The sequence below is a fragment of the Lepisma saccharinum genome, chromosome 8 (assembly GCF_977018435.1).
Source record: "Lepisma saccharinum chromosome 8, izLepSacc3.1, whole genome shotgun sequence".
Classification (NCBI taxonomy): domain Eukaryota; kingdom Metazoa; phylum Arthropoda; class Insecta; order Zygentoma; family Lepismatidae; genus Lepisma; species Lepisma saccharinum.
The window spans coordinates 62,918,083-62,937,305 of NC_139236.1; the positions used below are offsets into that span (position 1 = coordinate 62,918,083).

Consider the following 19,223-nt stretch of genomic DNA (forward strand, 5'->3'; position numbering starts at 1 on the left):
GAAATGCTTTGAACAAATGCAAATGCAAAACAAAATCATTTCCGAAGTGTATCTAGTTGTGATTAATTTTAGATAAAAACCTCTAAATTTGCCGCAGTTATTGTGGTCTCAAAATTGGTGATTTACACCCAACATTCCTAAAATGCACTCTATTACAGTTTTTATCAACAACTTAAAGCTCAAGTGATACCCTAACGTTGTTGAGACTTGTGTTTCTTAACCCCTTCTCTGTGTAATTTTCTGGCAAAATGCTTTCCGTACTGTGTATTTTTTTTCGGAGTTTGCATAGTAATATTTTTAAGTAGTTTCTGCTTCAGCACAATTCATCCGAGTATCATGCTTCATACGTCTTTCTCTTCAGAATAGAACAGGCTTTCAAATGGTACCATGCACATGTGTACATCAAGTATGAGGAAAGGGAAATCTGGGATAATTTGGAAAATTTCCCTCCGAAAAATCTCTTTTGGTAACTTTGGGGCCCTCTGGACCGGCCCTGGATATAGGTACCAGATTATAATCTACCTTGAAAAGGTAGATTATGGTCTATACGTAATCCGTCCACCAAGTTTCATTGCAATATCTTCAATTGGGATGAGGGAAAAAAGTATTTCGCAATCCTGTTTGACAATACTATTAGAAACTTACAAACTCAAAAACCAACAATAAATCACCAACAGTTCAAATAACGCAACACCAAGAAAAATGTACATAAAGCAACTGACTAAAAAGTGGCACACAAACAAACTCATGTTTGCACTTTGTCAGCATAAAAGAACAGTTTATTTTCCTCTGAACTTCTTCTTTTTCTTCTCCTTCTTCTTGTTTGTCGGCACTGAAAATCGTGACTAAATAGAAGGTGGTTGTCTCTTCAATAGCAAAAGATATGTTTCACCAACAAAAAAACGTATTATTCCATTCAACACAGGTTACTTCAGTCAGAGATGTTCGCAGGCATAATATTACACCCAACACAGAATAAGCTATAGTGACCAAGGGCATAATATTACGTCGAACACAGGGAAGGGGTTAATCTACGAAAATGTAACCTATTCAAGTACGAGCATAATTTAAAGCTCTCACATGACATGTTAAATCAATCGGCCATCCATCATCTTCAAACATATTTTTTCTTGTATGTACGTATTGCTTGCATTCTAGAATTATTTCTCTTGTAGTCTACGGTTATTACAAGCATAAAGACACAGTTTTTCGTTGTGACGTGTCAGAAGAACAAACTAAAAATAAATGTCTGATGAAGGGAGCATGCTCCTGAAACGTCACAACAAAAAACTGTGTTTTTATGCTTGTAATAACCGTAGACTACAAGAGAAATAATCTTTAAACATGGTGACCAATTTTTCGTAAATACAATGTGCGACTAATCCTTCAAGTTATCTTGCAACTGTATGGCAATTATCATAAATACAACATTTGTGATTTTATCACCACCTCTCCTAAACTATGAAATATGATTTTAAAAGTTTTACTGAAAAATTGCAGTTTTTCATCCATCTTGAAATGCATTGTCCAGTTTCACTCTCATGTTTTCTAGCTGCAGAAATAATTTTACCCAAATGATTTCAAATTTACAGCAGTTATCATGACCACTATATAGATGACTTATCCCTCTCAGCTCATCCACCCCAACTCTTGTTCCTTTTAAATCATGCACCATATTTTGATAATTTTATTGTCAAATTATAGTGCAAGTAATATCATAATGCTCTTGTAAATTTTGTGCACAAAGCTCAAAACTGTAGTATCTACAAATGTTTCAAAATGTCAAAAATGATCAAAATATGAAAGTTTACATGTACACTACACTGTATTTACTGTACTTGAGTACCTCACACCATTAAAAAAAAGGAAGAATGAAAAAACTGAAATTGTGTCAGATTATGGAAGTGTACAACTTACGTGGGTATAGATCTACTAACCAGACATAAATAACATTTGTCCTGAATAGGCAAGTAACCCATTACAATAAGAAATGAAAAAAGTCATTTAATGAGTGTTCAGGTTTAATTATGTCACATTTAACGAGATTTCAATAAAATGTACTAAATTCTCCCTTGTAATGCTTTAAACATGCAAATATTTATTGCATCAGTTGATCATTACAGGTGAAACTCTGTACCACTATGGTTTCCCCCACATAAGGTAGTGACTGATAACAAAAGTGCTACCACATTTCAAAATTATATTATTCCCCTATACGCCTTCATGGCGTGGGTGCAAAACACAAGGGAGCACTTTACTTTTTTACTTTACATTTCAAAATTATAAGCTTGGTTCAACTATCCTGCATCAATCAATGCAAACATTTTATCTAAGCTAAGCGTCAGGTCAACCTTGCAGCAGGTTTTAGCATATGTAGATCCAAACGTGCGCGCAAGAATATAGTTCCACTGAGACGGGTTCTATTCCGACACAACTGCATACTTGCAAGAAAACAGTTATTTAATTTGTAATATACAGACAAAATAATACATTGATTAGCAGGTATGGACTTAATTGGTTGCAATCACTGTGCAGACGAACTTAGAACCGCAGATTCGCCAACTCGAATCTGTATTGCGTTGAAGAGACATTGAAACTTTAGAGCGAGTCGAGCGAGACTGAATGCGTTGCAGAGCGCGTGAAATCGCTGATACCAGTGTTGCACATCCCACTATTTTAACCCTATGTTTATTGTAGAGCGGCGAGAATGGCTGAATCTCCTGTTCAGCGCGCGGTTTTACCCGAATGTTATTTTGGGCTTCATCCGAAAGGAAATGTTCTTCAAAGTCAAGCAAGTTGTTTTAAATGCATAATCCTCCTTGCGGCAACAAGATCAAAGTAAAACAGGGCGTGAGGTGATTTGCCGTCAATGTGCACACGAATTGTATCACGGGTGTTGAATGATTTGCGGTTTGAGTTTAGCAAGAGGAAACGATTGTTTGTTGTTTGACGACAAAAGAATCTCCGCGGTATTAAAATATATCGCAGTGAGAAGAAACATGTTTATTATTTGGACGAGACGTCCTTCAACTCGGTGAGTGGGGGAAGGGGGAATAAACCATGGAAGGATACCACCATGCAAAACCACCGCCAGGGCTGAAGAAACCGACGATGAGGGGAAGGGGGAGGCTTATTGTTTCACCCACTGGCGGCAATGAAAGCTTTGTTGAAGGCGCATATTTACTTTTCAGCGCAAAGAAAGGGAAGGGTGATTATCAGCAACAAATAGACAGACCAAGATTTGAATCCTGGTTTAGTGAAGTGATTCATAAATTGAAACCAGAGTAATAGCGACAGACAATGCACCTGATTGTATATATCACCAATAACAAATCATGCTTTTTTGGTGGTACAACTTGAAGTGCGTGTGTCTTACAGTAACGGATGTATTGCGAACGAAGCAACCAAGTTTTTCATAAATCTATTTCTTTCTAAACCAAAAACAATAATTTGTCATTAAATTCAAGAGGGGCCTATCGTTGTTTACTTTTATCTTTGTTTATTTTTATTTTTGCGTGCTCGAAATATACACACATGCTCTCATGTTTAGAAGTTGTTTCGGTCTTATATTAATGACACATTTATTAAATAATATATGCGCAGAAAGTACTTTTAAAATGTTATGTTTCAGGAGACAAAGAGAAGCAAAAATACAATCCACTTGACATGCATGCGGGTTTTGATGTGTTGTGCGGTTGGCAATACTGTAGATTTTCTCAGTGTCTCCGATGTAAGCAGCTCGGCGGTTGAGGAAAGACTGGCACGGAAGATTCTGAGCTCAGTTCTCGCGCGGATTGATACATAAAACCTGCTGCAAGGTTAACCTGACGCTTGGCTTAAAAAGTTCTTATTCTTATTATTTTTTGGTTCTTGGATATATGATATTTTTATTTATGTTAAAAGTCCACAAATTGAGGAAAATATCCTGAAAAAGAAAAGAACGCTGGCTTGTACTACAAGTTTTAAAAAAATAAATTGACAATCGTAGAACCTCACAAGTATTTAAAGCAATAATTTACATTTTCTGAAAACCCCACTTTTTGACGTTTTTTTTTTTTTGTTGTTGTGTTTATACCTGAAAAACCTCATGTGGGGAAAACTGGGCTGGGCCCACCCAGGCCAACCCTGCTGTAATACACTTCAAGAGTCTTACTGCACATTTTCTGGAGAATGATTTTTTTGCCTTCCATATAGTCCGATAGGATTCTTAGTTTGCAAGGAGCTATTTGTTTACTGTCATTTTGGATACGGACTTCTGCTGCTCTACTTCATTTCCATGGAGTGCGAGAAGGGTATTTCGTCGCTAAGCGATTTAGGTTTATGGCCTTTAGCATTAATAAAATATACCTAAATTCTTTTTTGTTATGTTATGTGGATCAGGTTTAGGACTTAGAATTAAAATAACATTCTTAACCCTAGAACGGATAGCTTGGGTCTCTGGTGGTACTATTTCTCTGAATCCTCGATAAAGTTTTCAACGTACTGTACTGTTGGTCTCAATACCTTCGGTCTACATTCTGTAGGTGTCACTAGTTGTATCATCGAGAACGCTATTGCATCACCCATTCTGCTGCACAAACTCTGTCCAGGTCTACTCGCATAACTTTTTTTTTTTGTGTGTCTTGAGAAATCAACATTGCTTTCAGCCCACTTGTTTCTCCACAATGGCGCGTCACTTGACAGTAGTTAATGAACTTTTGTTGAGTGATTTCTGGTGAAAAAAGTAATGTAAGCGGACGGGTTGGGTCTCACAGATCCAAAATGATTTTTTTGGTTCAGATGTACTAAAAACTTTATTTCATTAAATCATATATTCTAAAACAATATTATGCTATATATTATACACTCTTGTAGTACTAAAATTGAAATAAAGTTTTTTTTTATAACATCTGAACCAAATATTTTACTTTGGGTCTGAGAGACCCAACCCATCTGGTTACGTTACTTTTTTCAACTGTCCATTCTAGGGTTAAAGACCATTACACATAATATCTGGTATCAAGCATAAAATTCTCTTTCAAGTCTCGCATGAAAATCTACAAGGACTCGTATCTGAGTCGACTGGAAACCAAGAATGCCTGCTCATTCAAGCTACATTTCAATTCATAATGTCTCTGGTAACTATTACTTAGTGAAGCTTTTAACTGTGCTAATTAGTTTCTCCAAGCTTCAAACTTATTTCCACACTTCCTAATACTCGTATAAAACTAGCAAAAAATCATTAAACATTCGGAACTGACCTTACATTTTATTTTTCTATATTTTTGAACATTGCTGAATATAAGCACATTTGACAAAAAATTATACCCTGAAAGAAAATCGTTCCTAATAGTTGACTGGCCCTCTCTTGGAGCAGATGACGGCAGCAATTTGCCATGGCATGGACTCTATAAGTCTGTAGATGTTGGCATTATTAAGTACAACTTGCTCAGTCATCAACTGGTCACGAAGTTCGGCGACGTTCGTGGATGTCTATTTCTCTGCTTGACCCGTTGTTCCAAGTGGTCCCACAGATTCTCACTGGGGTAGAGATCTGGGAGGTTTGCTGGACAGGGATGGTGGGAGAGCTACTATGCGTGCTCATTTTACCATGCAGTAAAAGTTTTTGCCTTATGCACGTGACAGTTGTCATCCTGAAATTTTGTGTCCAAAGTTGGATTTGGTGAGATGTTGGACAAACGGCAACACCTGTTCGTCCAGAAGTCAAATATAGCAATGCTGGTTTAAGTAAATAGTGACTTGAACCAAATGACTCAATTCTGTGTATGTGAAACACCCCCAGAACATCACCGACCCACCACCTGCTTGTACCACACCTTGTACATAGTCCTCATTGAAGGCTTCATAAGGTCGGAGGCAGAAGTCCCATTTCATCAGACCAGACGACCCATTTCCAGTCATCTACTGTCGAGGTTTTACGGTGTTTAGCCCATTAAAGGTGTGCTTTTTTGTGTGCAGTTGTAAGCAGTGGTCTCTCCCGGGGTACTCTACTTCAGATGACCATGGTGTGGAGTTCCCTTCGCAGTGTACATTCTGAAATTGAGGCATGTGGCTCGTCATTGACGAGATACAACAATTGTTTCCTCTTTGCAAAACTGTTGGTTGACACAAGACATGACACGACACTAGTCATCGATCTCCGTTTGTGAGCACTTTCTTTCTACCCCTGTTTGCATGCCGGTTTCCTGTGGACTGTGTTTGCTTCCACTGCCTGCAAATACGTTTCATTATACTGTGAAACACACCTGCGAATTCTGCCACTTCCTGTACACTGTCCTCTTTTGAATTCCCAAATGCAATGACCCCTTTTTGCCACTTACTAAGGTCTTTCTTCCGACCCATCCTGCACATCGGAATCACACACTTGTCAGGAACCGCGACTGCCGCAGATACTGTGGGCCATGTATCTCACGATTCGCTTGTGAGCTCCTGCAAGTGCAACGCGTAGTGGCTACTGGTGGTATGAACATAACCATTCCATGTCCGTCTGGAGGGGTCTAATATTTTATCCGGCGTGCATACTTAGTTCATTTGATTAGCATGCGATTAGTATTGTAACTCAGTATAAAACGGTCTAACAAGTTGTTTGAAAATACCTGGAAAAGTCTGGAAATTTGGTTCGGCAAAATGAGTGTGAACCCTGTAGTAGTGTGGCCGTGGTGGCTCAGTCGGTAACGTGTCAGACTACCATGCTCAAGGTCCCGGGTTCGATCCCCGGCCGGTTCAAATCCGGAAACTTTTCTAACGGTGGAAGCGGCCCCGGCGCCCACGCAGCGTCGAATAACATGGGTACCTGGGGGAAACCCTGGGGGGTTAAGGCGGTCAGGGGCGTGATGCTGATCACATCACCCCCACTCACGACCGGATCAAGAAAGTGTGGGGTGTTACCCCCACACCCCCTATATGCCTTCATGGCATGGTGCTATGCACAGGGGAACACTATACCTTTTACCTTTTTACCCTGTAGTAGTTATTTGAAGGTATTTTTGCAGCTTGAACCTCCAACCACCTAACTTTGAAAACCAGCCTTACTTCAAAACTTCCAAGAATGTGGCAAATAGATTCAAGAAATGCCGATGAGATTTAATTGACCTTGAGTTGGCTTCATTATAATTGTGCATCTATGTTTTCATTGTATATTGTTTTTAGCGGGATATATCTTTTTCAGGGAGTGTCAAGTTTAGAACTCTGTGAAGCTAATGATGCTGCAGTTTGTCAACAGTTCCACAACTGCCATGCATGCAGTGTTAACCCTCAGTGCCATTGGAATGACAGCGGGTGTAAAATAATAGGTGAGTTCTTGATTAGGATAGAATTATATTTTTTTGTTATTTACTAGAGATGGGATAGACTAATGTGTACTTTATCAGTATGGGCCAATATAGACATATCATGCCGCAGTATCAGTGGAACCTCCATTATATGATTTTCAGAATGTTACTTCTTCAAGATTGAATATACAATGTAAAATTAACCCTCCACTGTATCGATTTTTCAGTATAATTGCCAATAATTTTACCAATCCAATGGCTTTCGTGGCTTGAACTGTAGTGTAAAACTGTACCTTTTTGTTATGATTTTTATGTTGATAGGCATGTAATTCATATGTCCTTGTTTTGTAAAGTTAATAACAAAATACACAATTTATTTTTAAAGCTTTTTTCAAACCCATGGATGTCACACGGGACTATATTTCACTAATTTATCATTCATGTTCATTCTAAATGTAATTTATATGGTCACATAAGAGAAGAATATTTACATCGTGCCTTTCACAATTTCGATGCTTCTTCCTTTCAGCTGGGAACACGACAGAACAAGTACCCGAGTCAACGTGTCCTTCTAGAAGTTGCAGCGAATTCACGAACTGCATCAACTGCACTATAGATGAATGCATTTGGTGTCAGAATCTAGGACGGTGCATAGACAAGAATGCATACACGGCATCTTTTCCATATGGCCAATGTAGGGAATGGACTACGCACCAGGCGAGATGTCGGAGCACAGTGTCTGGTACGTATATGGATAATAACAACAGTTGTGAATGTTATTTTTCAAAGCCATGCCAGATTCATGTTAAAATTAATGAATGCCTTGTGAGGTATTTGATGAACCCTATTTTCTAAATCTACTCATATAATTCTGGTTTTTGCTATTCACCAGATTTATATGAACTAAATCGTAATATAAAAGTGTTTTCCATTGACTTTGTCTTTTGATGAGTTGTTCTGATACTCGCATTATATGAAACGTAAATTACTAAGTTTTCAAACTTTCCCCTCAGGTTTAGAAATAATGGAAGAACAACTTTCTTGAAATTATTTCTTATGTATAGTATAGTATGTAAAAAAAAAAAACACTACTATAATTAATACGTACATACAAACAAACATAAGGGTTCTTAGGTGACATTGTAAGGAAAGTACTGTTTTTGGTTGTACTTATTTGTGTGATGTTTCTGCCAAATGCATGTACAAATTAGTCCAGAGGCAATAATTTTATTTGGAATATTTATTTGGATGTCTTTGATCAGGATTTTTTTGCAATATCATAGACATTAATTTTTTTGGAATAAAAGATGACATAGTGTAATAAATTATTTTAAGTAAATTACTAACTTTTTCTGCAAGACTAGCCACAAGCCTGCCCAGCAGTAAAACAAGTTCCCATGTGTGATGGTGTTAGGGGCCACCAAAATTAATAGATGTTAAAAGTATATATAAAAATATATCATAAAATACTTACGTTTCGTGAGTATCTGTTTTACGAAAGAACGACGTTTCGGGATCCAACTGTTCCCTTCTTCAGGTTCTCATTCTAGAAGGGAACAGTTGGATCCCGAAACGTCATTCTTTTGTAAAACAGAAATTGCTAGTAGGTGGTTTCCTGGTGCCTGATTTTCAGTGAAGAATATTTTTTGAGCACTGGCTATGACCATTGTTAAATCATTCTTTGCTCTTCATAAAAGCACACCTGCTTTAGTGTGAAAGCACCGAAGAAATAAAAAAATTACAACCACTAAAAGGATGTTTTTTACAATATTGTTTCATATAAAATGACCGTAAAGATGTGAATTGTGCAAATGTTGACATTTAATGCTGTACAAATATTGTGAAAGAAATAATATTGTGCAAAGATACCTTGTGCCTACAAGATTTCTGATAATTAACATAAGTTACTTACACTTACTTTATTTTATTGGTGAACTGTCCAAATGCATATGTGCCAGAGAAAAATATTAAAATAAATCAAGTGTGAGATACTGATTTTATTGGTCATAAATATGTGCTTCAATTATAAATAAAATACAGTAAACCTTAATACAAATGTAGTCCTCATAATAATTATCTTGCCACAAGGCATAGCTAAATGTTATTTGTACTTGTGATTGCAGGGAAGTCTTCCTGCAGCTTCTACCCTACCTGCGAGGAGTGTCGGGCAGATCCTGCATGTGGGTGGTGTGACAACGGCTCTGGCACTGGACTCGGAATGTGCCTTCCAGGAGGAAGTCGGGAGCCCAAGGACCCTAAAGCGTGCTCATCATCTCGCTGGTACTTCACACATTGTCCAGGTACATATCATGATTTTGTTGAAGCAAGAATTCAGTTTGTTATATATTAGCTGCAGGAATAGAATACAGAATCGAATGTGTTTTAAGGTCTGTATAGATTATATTGAAAGTACATTTTTTTAGAATTCAGATAATTGATACAAATATAAATATTATGAATTCTTTAGATATCTGTATATAGAACTATTAACAATAAAATTATTTGTAGTGACTGAACTCCTTAAACTATTTAACAATGTGACTCATTTCACATGTTTCTCTCTCTTTGTTTCTCAAGATACACATGAAGTTTGTGGAAAATTGAGTAATTAAGAATTCCAACTCGCTACAGATACTTTTGTGGTGTTATTATATCAACTCTGCACAATCTGTGAAGATTTAAAACTACATTTTTGTACAGTGCCTATGTATGTTAGAAAAGTTATGCTTGCAGAGATGTCTTTACCTATGATGTAGAAAAGATAAGTAAAAGCTTCAAACTGTTATTTCCTTTTCCCTTTTCAGAATGTCAGTGCAATGGACATAGCACCTGCACCAACGAGAGTGACATTTTAAATGGAAACAATACAAACAGTGTCACCCTGGGACGAACTAAAGTTGGGATTTGCAAGAAACCATGTGCGAATTTGACAAAAGGAGACCATTGTGAGCAGTGTGAAGATGGGTACTTTGGGAATCCGGTTAATGGAGGTCGTTGCAAACGTGAGTTATTTTCGAACACTAGTGATGCACTGCAGAGCAGAAGTTGAATCTTAGGTTTTATTTGTTTTTTCATGAATGTTTGCTGATCAAGAGATAATTGACAACTTATCATCTCTTTCTCTTGAGTTTGACTTTTCTTTTTATTATTAATAATAATAATAACCTGTGGCATAACAGCTCATGATGGCCAGTGCCTACCTATTTCTTAATTCCTTCTTGTATCATTCCATTGTTACATGTGTGACATTCATGAGTAAAATGTAAGGTTCTAGACATATGATAAGTCTAAAATGTTCATAATGAACTGATTTCTTAGAATTGTAAAGTACTTTGTGGTGTCTGCTAAGAAATGGAAAAAATAGTGTGTGCTGACATAGACTGAATGAATGAAAAGTATTAACGAAAGTGTGTTATGTGTGTGATGCTTTAAAAATATAGGAAAGTTTTGACTTCATTTGTCTGTGAAGCATATAGGCCACACAGGTTAAAATATTTAATTTTTGTTGTTGAATTATGCAAATTATATGCATTCAGGGCTTTCCCAATGGCATGCTGGTAACGTCATCACCAGAGTTAGGATTTTTAGGGGAAAATTTCATTGGGAAAAAGGAAGGGAAAAGGTGCTAAAATAAGACCCAAAAAGGGGCAAAAAAAGGTGCTGATAATTATACTACTTATTAAAACTTTGCCTCCTATTTTATTAGTGTAAGCTATTCACTCGAAGCTGTGTACACATCACACACATAGGTTGTGTTACAGTTATTCACCAGAGTCTGGGAAAAACACAAAGCTGTTGTACCTTACAACATTAAGCATTTCTAAATTTTTAAAAGTGAGTTTGTTTCTTTTCGGAGATAAAATTTCTTTATATAAGCTGAAGCTTCTCTCTACATCCACAGAAACAAGTGGGGCAAACTTAGTATTCACTCGGAATTGCAACTCTGTGGAAGTGGGAAATTCCACAACATCCAGATTCTTGTCAAGACTAGCCTCAAGTTTGTCTCTGGCAAAACCATCTAACTGACCCCTCACAGTAGTAAAGATATCCCATTGTTTTTCCTTTTCGACGCCTTGTTCTTCTAAGCTTTTGATGGCTGTCGACAGGTACTTGTAGGAATGTACACAAAATAGTTCTTTTTGCAAATCACCTATCTTGTCTGGGAGGAGAAGTTGCTGTGCCTTGGAAATTGACCTGCATCGGTTGAATCCAGGGAAAGCACAAACTCCTTAATTTTTTCAAAATTTTCACACAGAAATGCAGCACACTCAATCCATGATCCCCAGCGAGTAATGATGGGGGAAATGTGGCAGGTAGTTTCTCTGTAGGCAAGAATGCGACTCAGGGCCTTAAGGAGTATTTTCTTCAGATCAGATATGAACTCATTTACAACGTTGTATTCGTTCCTAATAGATTCAGAAACCCTGTGAAGGACATGAGCCAAACAGGTTACATGCTTTAACTTAGGGAACAATGGCTTCAATTGGTTAAATGCCGAAAGCATGTAGGGAGCCTGGTCAGTAAGTACAACAACAACTTTTTTCGAACTGAATTCCACTGGGCCACAGTTTTTGACAGAAATCCATAAATGACTGCATCACTGTACTGGCATTGGTTTTCTGCAACTCATACATGTTTAGTAACATGGGCTTAACTTCCTCACCTGTCAGAGGAAAAACCAAAATGTTCAAAACATATTGTTGCATTGAGTCTGTCGTCTCATCCAGAATGACACTTTTATCGCAATCTGACCTTTCACCTTAATTTTCGAACAGTTTCTTCATACACAGGTTCAATATAGGTTTTCCTTAACATACTCTCAGCGGGCACTGACAACCGCGTGTACTTTTCAAGGCCAGATGGTTCACCTTGTTGAGTGGAAAAGATGCACACAAGTCAACATTAAATTCCTTTAAATTTTGGTTCTTGGAAGAACACTGCTCAAATGCATTGCGTAAGAGAGGCTGCCGAGATTTACTTGATTCTTGTTCTTTTGATGCTTAGAGCTGGAAATATGTTGCTGGATGCGATCTTACTGGTGTTTTTCATCTAATATGATTCCCGTATCACAAACCGTGCATCGAATAACAGTTCCATCACTTTCTATGAACTTGTGCTTAAATTCTTGAGCCAGAGTGAGAAATCGGGATCTGGGCACTTTCGGCATGGTAAAGTACATGCACTAGCAGGATCTAACAGAATGAAAAAGCTGTTAAGGAACTTACATCCACAAACAATATATGTCCACTGCGCACACATGAAACGTGAAACCCACCACTTCAGAAACACATTGTTGCTTCACTGCTTCCAAGACCAAAGTGCGTTTCCTTCTTCCTTCTATCTTAAAAAAAAATAACGGCAATCTGGTGCATATCGGTAGCTGCCTTTCCATCGTTGATTTCAAATAGGCAACAATCAAGCACAGTTTAAATACATTCAATTTCAGTTAACAACGTGAAAACATATTAAGAGAAAAGTGTCGCGAGAAAAGAAAATAAAAATTCAATGATTTGCTGAGGAAATATATTTAACATCACCAGTAAAAGGACACAAAAAGGGGAGGAAAAGCGATTAAGAACACGAAAAAGGGGGAAATAGATAAATGTCCCAGAAAAGGGAGGGAAGTGGAAAGGTTATCAAAAAAGGGGGAAAAAGGTGCTGGAAAATTAGCTCCATTCTCACGTTTAGGCGACATTTCACACATTGAGTCCTTCCAGAGAGGTCTCACTTTCACTATGAAAAAAAGGTGCGCACCTGAAAACCCTAACTCTGGTCATCACCTTGAAATCAAGGGGTCCAAGGTTTGGCAGACTTAAAGAGAAACTCAAACTCTTTTATACATGCATTCACAATCATTTAAACCTTAACACATTTAAAAACAATAATAATTTCCAGATTAATTAATTTTGATATTTACATGGATTTGGACCAGTTTTTGTGGACTGACCATCCCATTTTTTTTTAGTTGGATGCATTTATTGCAAAGAATAATGCAATTTTAAATTTTACTATTAATTCTAGAAGTCTGAAAAGGAGAGGGGGTGTACCCATGGATACTATTTCTTCCTAGAAAAGTTACTTATGTTGACACTTAGTTTGTGGCAAAATTTGGAATTGTTTTTTATGATGTGCTCCATATTTCCAAAAAAACTTACAATTGATAATAAATAAGAAAAATCATGTTTCTCTAGTTGACTAATGAAGTCCACTCCTTGAGAGTATTTTCTGGTATGTATATTGCTCTCTATAAATTTGACAATAAGATAAATGGAACATTTAAGGTAACATTACTATGGAGAGTATAGTGGAACCTCAGTTTTACCATGCACCTAAATTTTGAAGGAACGAAATAATGAACTTGCACCTGCACTCAAAATTTGTAATTCATTTGTAAACAGTATTTGTGGATATACAGTCAACTCTCGATTCAACGACCTTTCACAGTTCCCGGGAAAAGGGTCGTTATTTCGAAGGGGTCGTTATTGGAATTTGCCCCAATTTTCTGCTTAAACGGAGCTCAAACGGACACAAACATGCATAGATGGTAACACCATTTATCCTGGTAGTTATACAACCTGTTATGCACAGGATGCGTGTTGTGAGAAGGAAAATAGAACATGAAAACGTTTTCACAAAAAATATGTTACTTTCTTTCAATTGTGCACAGTCACTGCTTTTCCAGGAAATTCTTACAATTATAGTTTACGAGAAACCCGTTTGCACCGAGACCTATGTAAAGGAAAACAATCTCTCGCCTATTGCAAGAGAAACTCGAAGAATCTTGACACCAGTTACACTGGCGCTAGCAAAATTCGGGAGATAATCGGGCAGAATGAATGTTGGATTATACGGGTCTACTGGAGCATTGTCTGTTACAAGATTAACTGGTAAGATTAGATCTCTTGGGAGAAACAACACAACCTTTCTAGGCACCAGACAAAAAAAAAAAAAAAAGCGGGGCTGTAATTTTTGTTCTGGTTCGGCTATGTAAAATACATCGCAAAAAAAAAACACGTTTTCTTTGCTTCAACCAACTTCATTCACCCTCCCCCCTTTCCCCTTTAAGGGAGCAGTCCAAACTCCTTCCTTGACTTGCATTGTAAAAAGGAAACGCGCAACTTGCGATCTGTCTTCACCAATGCATATTCTAGAACACGTCATTAAACAGCGTCCCAGTCGAAAGTCATTTAGGTTTGGAATTGAATTTCACTTTAAACTGTATATTTAGTCCCGATTAGCCCATCAGCATGAAATGAACTGAAAACAAGCTTTATGAAACTGTGCACTTTTACATATCAAAATGGTAGATCGTTATTTACTCTCACGTTAATCGATGATTTAATGTTGGATTTAGGAGTATTCTCGATGTCAAACACCCACTCCTCCAAAAGTTTCTTCCTTGAATAATGTCTTTTTAAAAGATCTCAGCGACCATTCCTACATTGAGCACTTTTTTTTTCTTCACATGAATGGTTCTGAAGAAAAGCGGATGCGAATTAAATTTACAGTTTTGCTTATCAGAAGGTGCAGAACATGAAGTTATTTTAACTCTTGTTTTCCTTTCTGGAGATCGAATTTCGTTATCGTCAAATGTAAACAGCTTTGCGAGATTCAAAACAATAACTTTTTCCCGCTGGATGAGTCATTGCTGTTATCGGCAAGCAAGAGCTTTGCAGATGCTAGACAAAACACTGGCGCCAGCTGCATCGTAAAAACAAGGAGACCTGCTATAAGTTCGAGCAACAGGTGGCGGAAGAGAAAAATCCCAGCATTTTAAAGATAACGGAACTGTCGAAGACTGAACTTTTAACAGCAGTGTAAAGAAGAAAGAAATGTCCCTTGCTTTACGTTTTACCATGCAACAGACAATAATACGGGTAAAATTTCCTATGCAGGCAACAGCATAAAAAAGACCTGAATTCTGCAATTATCAACATTGCCGTGCACACCAGTGGCTGAGAATAAGCTGGGAAAAGGGGGGGGGGAGGTGCCGTGCACACCAGTGGCAGAGAATAAGCTGGGAAAAGGGGGAGGGTTAATTTTTTTATTCTGTTTCTGTTCGTTTTCAAGAATATATCCAGAACTGTTTGCCCCATTTTAGACGTCAAAGGAAGAGGGGTGGGTCCACTTCCACCCTCGCCTGTAATCAGCCCGTGTGCGCACACGAGCAAGAAAATCGCCCCTCCCCCCTTTGCTGACAGGAAAAAAGGGAGAAGTCAGTCAGCCAACGGAACACTTTTTTGGCAGATATTACGACACAATTAGGAAAACGTATGAAGTGGGAAACGGGAGTTATGATGCACTTAAGATCGAAGTAAACTTTTGTGGAATCCTGGATGACAACGCATTAAGCGGGTTGACGATCTTTAGTTCGCCTATGTGGCTTTGATTATCTATAACAGTTTCGCTTTTTTATGAAGTGTTGCAGGGAACAAAGAACACGTTTTGAATGAAAGCGGTTACTGGAAGTTGTCGGCTACAAGGCAGAGAGTTGCTCACTCACGGGAACCTACTGAAATCTAGGTCAGAGCTGGACAGATGGGCCAGAGTTCCAGGTGCCAGGCATCTGTATTTTGGAACATTCCTGCGATCTTATCTCTCAAGGTGGTGTATTTATCGATGAAAGAGTTTGACCCGCCATACACATTGGCAAAGACTGCAAATCCAGCAGTCATATCGGCCTCTCCCCCCTCCCCTCCTCACCTGCAAGTTTTCAGAAGCTCTTAGGACAAGGAAACAAGTCAAGGTCGATTTTAAATAACATCCAAGCACATTCGATCTTCTCTTCTCGCGTATCCAAGAGAAAGCGTGGCAAAACAAGCCTGGCGCGTTGGGTAGCGGCCGTCGGGTGCGGCGTAACGGGGTAACATTCGTGCGCTTGAGGGAGGGAGGGGGGGGGGGGGCTGAGGTCAAGTGCTATTGGATATCACTCAAGCATGGTGTGGTGGTTAGTTGAGACCCAATTGTGAGCGTTAGAGCCCTCGTGAAGGGAATGAGTGGGGGAAAAAAACGCATTTTTCGGCCGATTTCCTTCAATTTTTCAACTTTTTTTCCAAATTTTTCTATTTTTTTCTAAATTCTTCACGGTTTCCGGGAAAAGGGTCGTTACTTCGAGGGGGTCGTTATACCCGGGGTCGTAGAATCGAGAGTTGACTGTACTTGTGTTTTATATCTTACATATATGTAAGAAGGAATATCTGGCCTGAAGATTATCAGTAATCAGTATTATTAAATTTTACCAGTACTCAATCAGTATTGGCAAAACTATCATCTAGTAGGATAGTTAGGTGTATACATTTCTTTCAGTTGAAGAAATTCTGTCATGATACTGTGAAGCCTGTATTGGTGTGAGCCTCATTTTCTCTCCATTGTTTCAGCTTGCGAGTGCAATCATCAAGGAACAAAGTGCAATCATGAGACAGGGAAGTGCTTCTGCACCACGAAGGGAATCACGGGAGACAGCTGTGAGCGATGCGACACTCAGAACATGTACTTTGGAGATCCAACGACAGGATCCTCCTGCTTCTGTACGTATACCATGTCTCTCCTTTGACCAAGTTCTTTGATTCGTAGATATAATTTTAAAAGTTTTTTGTGGGAGAAGCTTCTGAGTGTTTAGTTGTTATTCATGGAGATGTTTGTAAAGTTACACACACACATATATAGAGAGATTACATTAAGGAATAAGTTACAATAGAAATGTGTTTCATGAAAATGTGCATTATGCTTCTTAGTTACATATTTCTTGCAGATAACCTCAACATTGACTTCCAATTTACGTTCAACTTATCGAAGAAGGAGGACAAGCATTACACACAGATTAATTTCAAAAACACTCCTCCAAAGCCTGATGTTGATGTGGAATTCCAGATTACATGTTCAGTGACTGTGAAGATTAATATCACCTCTAAAACAGGTAAGCTTTAAAGTCCTTGTCTTTTGTATTTACAGAGCAACTGTAAGTTATTGCTTAAGACAATGCATGGTCAGTTGGAGCTAAGTTTTAATTAATTTCAAATTAGGGAAATTAGTGTACTTCCTTCAGGTTGTTTGGCCAATCTTTTGTGGGCTAAGCAAGCATTCAAGCATGTATATAAAGCAACATGCACTTTCTTTGGGGGTAGGACTACCAGCACACCAAAACGTAGGACATGCTGCCCCAAAGTGAAGCCACCTTGATGGCTGAGCGATCGAGTAGTTGGTTCATGATCTTGTCATGTTCCCTTGTAAGTGTCCAGATATGGATGGTACCAATATTGTCGAGATTGACAAGAAGTTGCTCCTCATAAACAAGTTTGTGCTTCGCTTGACTTGCACATGACATGCAGAAACACTTCAGTTTCACTTATTTTTAGTTCTTAAATAAGGAAGAAGACTGGTTGAGAACTACAGACTGCAGAGGGAATCACTTCACTCCATTGTGTGTTGGGACTTCTATTTTCATTTACTTAAAGAGCAACAGAATTCTGTCTTTCTCCTAGTTAAAATTGCAAGTCAAACGTCGGACTGCCGATCTCCGTGGGCTAAGTGGTTATCACAGCATGCTACGATGCCAGGAGTCCTAGATTCGAATCCCAGCCTGGGTATGGGTGTTCGTCGTTAGTGTCCCTTCATCAATTTTATCATCATCGCCACGATTAGCCAAAAGTGTCATAAATCAAATCACATGTTGGACTGAAACATATTTATTTATTTTGATAGCATTGAAAAGGATATTGTCAGTATCGATATTGATTTTACCAACACCGAAGTTGAAATTTTTGATACTCGATGTATCAGCTCAATATTCAAATGATATTGAACTTCGATATTGGCAATTTGATAACTCCCTGCTCTACCTTATTTTCATGATTTGCAAATTCTTTTGTTAGTAATTCTGATAAAGCATTCAAAAGAACCTCTATTTCACATAGTACTCACTGGAAACCGCATTCTGCAGGCAAACAAGGTACTGGTGCCTGAACTCGCAGCCAGTATAATATTCCGTGGAGTTTGTTCTGCATCATCCTGTCCGTGTGGGTGTTTGTCCCTTCATCCATTTCATCTAATCACCACATTCATCTTGATCATCAGAATAGCCAATAGTGACAGGTAAATGACAAAAACCAAACACAAATACATTTACTTTTCAGTTGTAAGGAGGAGGCTGACCGATTTGTAAATACAGTAATGACTTTTTCTTGCAGGAAATGGCCCTGAAAAGCTAATTCCCAGTCCACAATTTCCACTAAACTGTACAAGTCATCGGATCAAGTTTTCCAAGACAGAGTATAATTTTGGATCTTCCTTGGATGACAATTCCACCTTGACAACCTTCTATGTGTATGTATACGATCTTCAGCCTCCGCTTTGGATACAGGTCTCCTTCTCGCAGTATCCAAAGTTAAATCTTCAGCAGTTCTTCATCACTTTCTCCACGTAAGTACCAGCCTTTTGAAGTGGCTTGAAGATACCTTGTCCACTGAAAATGTAATTGTTCTATCTCCAAATAATTGTAAACAAATTAAGATTTTTTTCCTCTGAGTTACAGTTACGAAGCAATTGTTCCATATATATATATATATATATACAGGCTGTCTCACATTGTGTCTACCAATTTGAATTGGCAACCCTGCCAGAATGCACGTGTGCATGTGTGGCATACGTACATCCGTGGAGATTTGGGAGTGTGACAATTAGTATACCATGAAGCATTAGCCGGTGCAGATGCAGATTGTTGCAGTGGAAGCCTTCGTCCAAACAGACACCAGCCACTGTGGCGGAACAATGATCACCATGCACCTCTTCCAGAGAAACAGCATTCTGAGATGTATTGGACAGTGGAGAGCCACGGGTAATGTTGCGAACCATCAGAAATACATGCTATTCCATGCTGAGATGTGCATCATGAAACACTTCTCACATCACCTTGAACAGTGCATCCAAGCAGGAGGAGGATGTTATTTTGAAGGT

At 38.3% G+C, this 19,223-nt stretch overlaps 1 protein-coding gene across 1 annotated transcript in view; it reads left to right on the forward strand.

Annotated features, from left to right (window-relative positions):
* dsd (attractin-like protein dsd) overlaps window positions 1–19,223 on the forward strand; it is a 76,309-nt gene that overhangs the window by 45,789 nt on the left and 11,297 nt on the right. Inside the window, exons 11-17 of the mRNA XM_083126773.1 lie at window positions 7,169–7,292; window positions 7,801–8,013; window positions 9,395–9,571; window positions 10,076–10,273; window positions 16,649–16,798; window positions 17,023–17,187; window positions 18,458–18,689. Coding sequence (XP_082982899.1) covers window positions 7,169–7,292; window positions 7,801–8,013; window positions 9,395–9,571; window positions 10,076–10,273; window positions 16,649–16,798; window positions 17,023–17,187; window positions 18,458–18,689 — 1,259 coding nt within the window. The remainder of the gene's footprint in view (window positions 1–7,168; window positions 7,293–7,800; window positions 8,014–9,394; window positions 9,572–10,075; window positions 10,274–16,648; window positions 16,799–17,022; window positions 17,188–18,457; window positions 18,690–19,223) is intronic.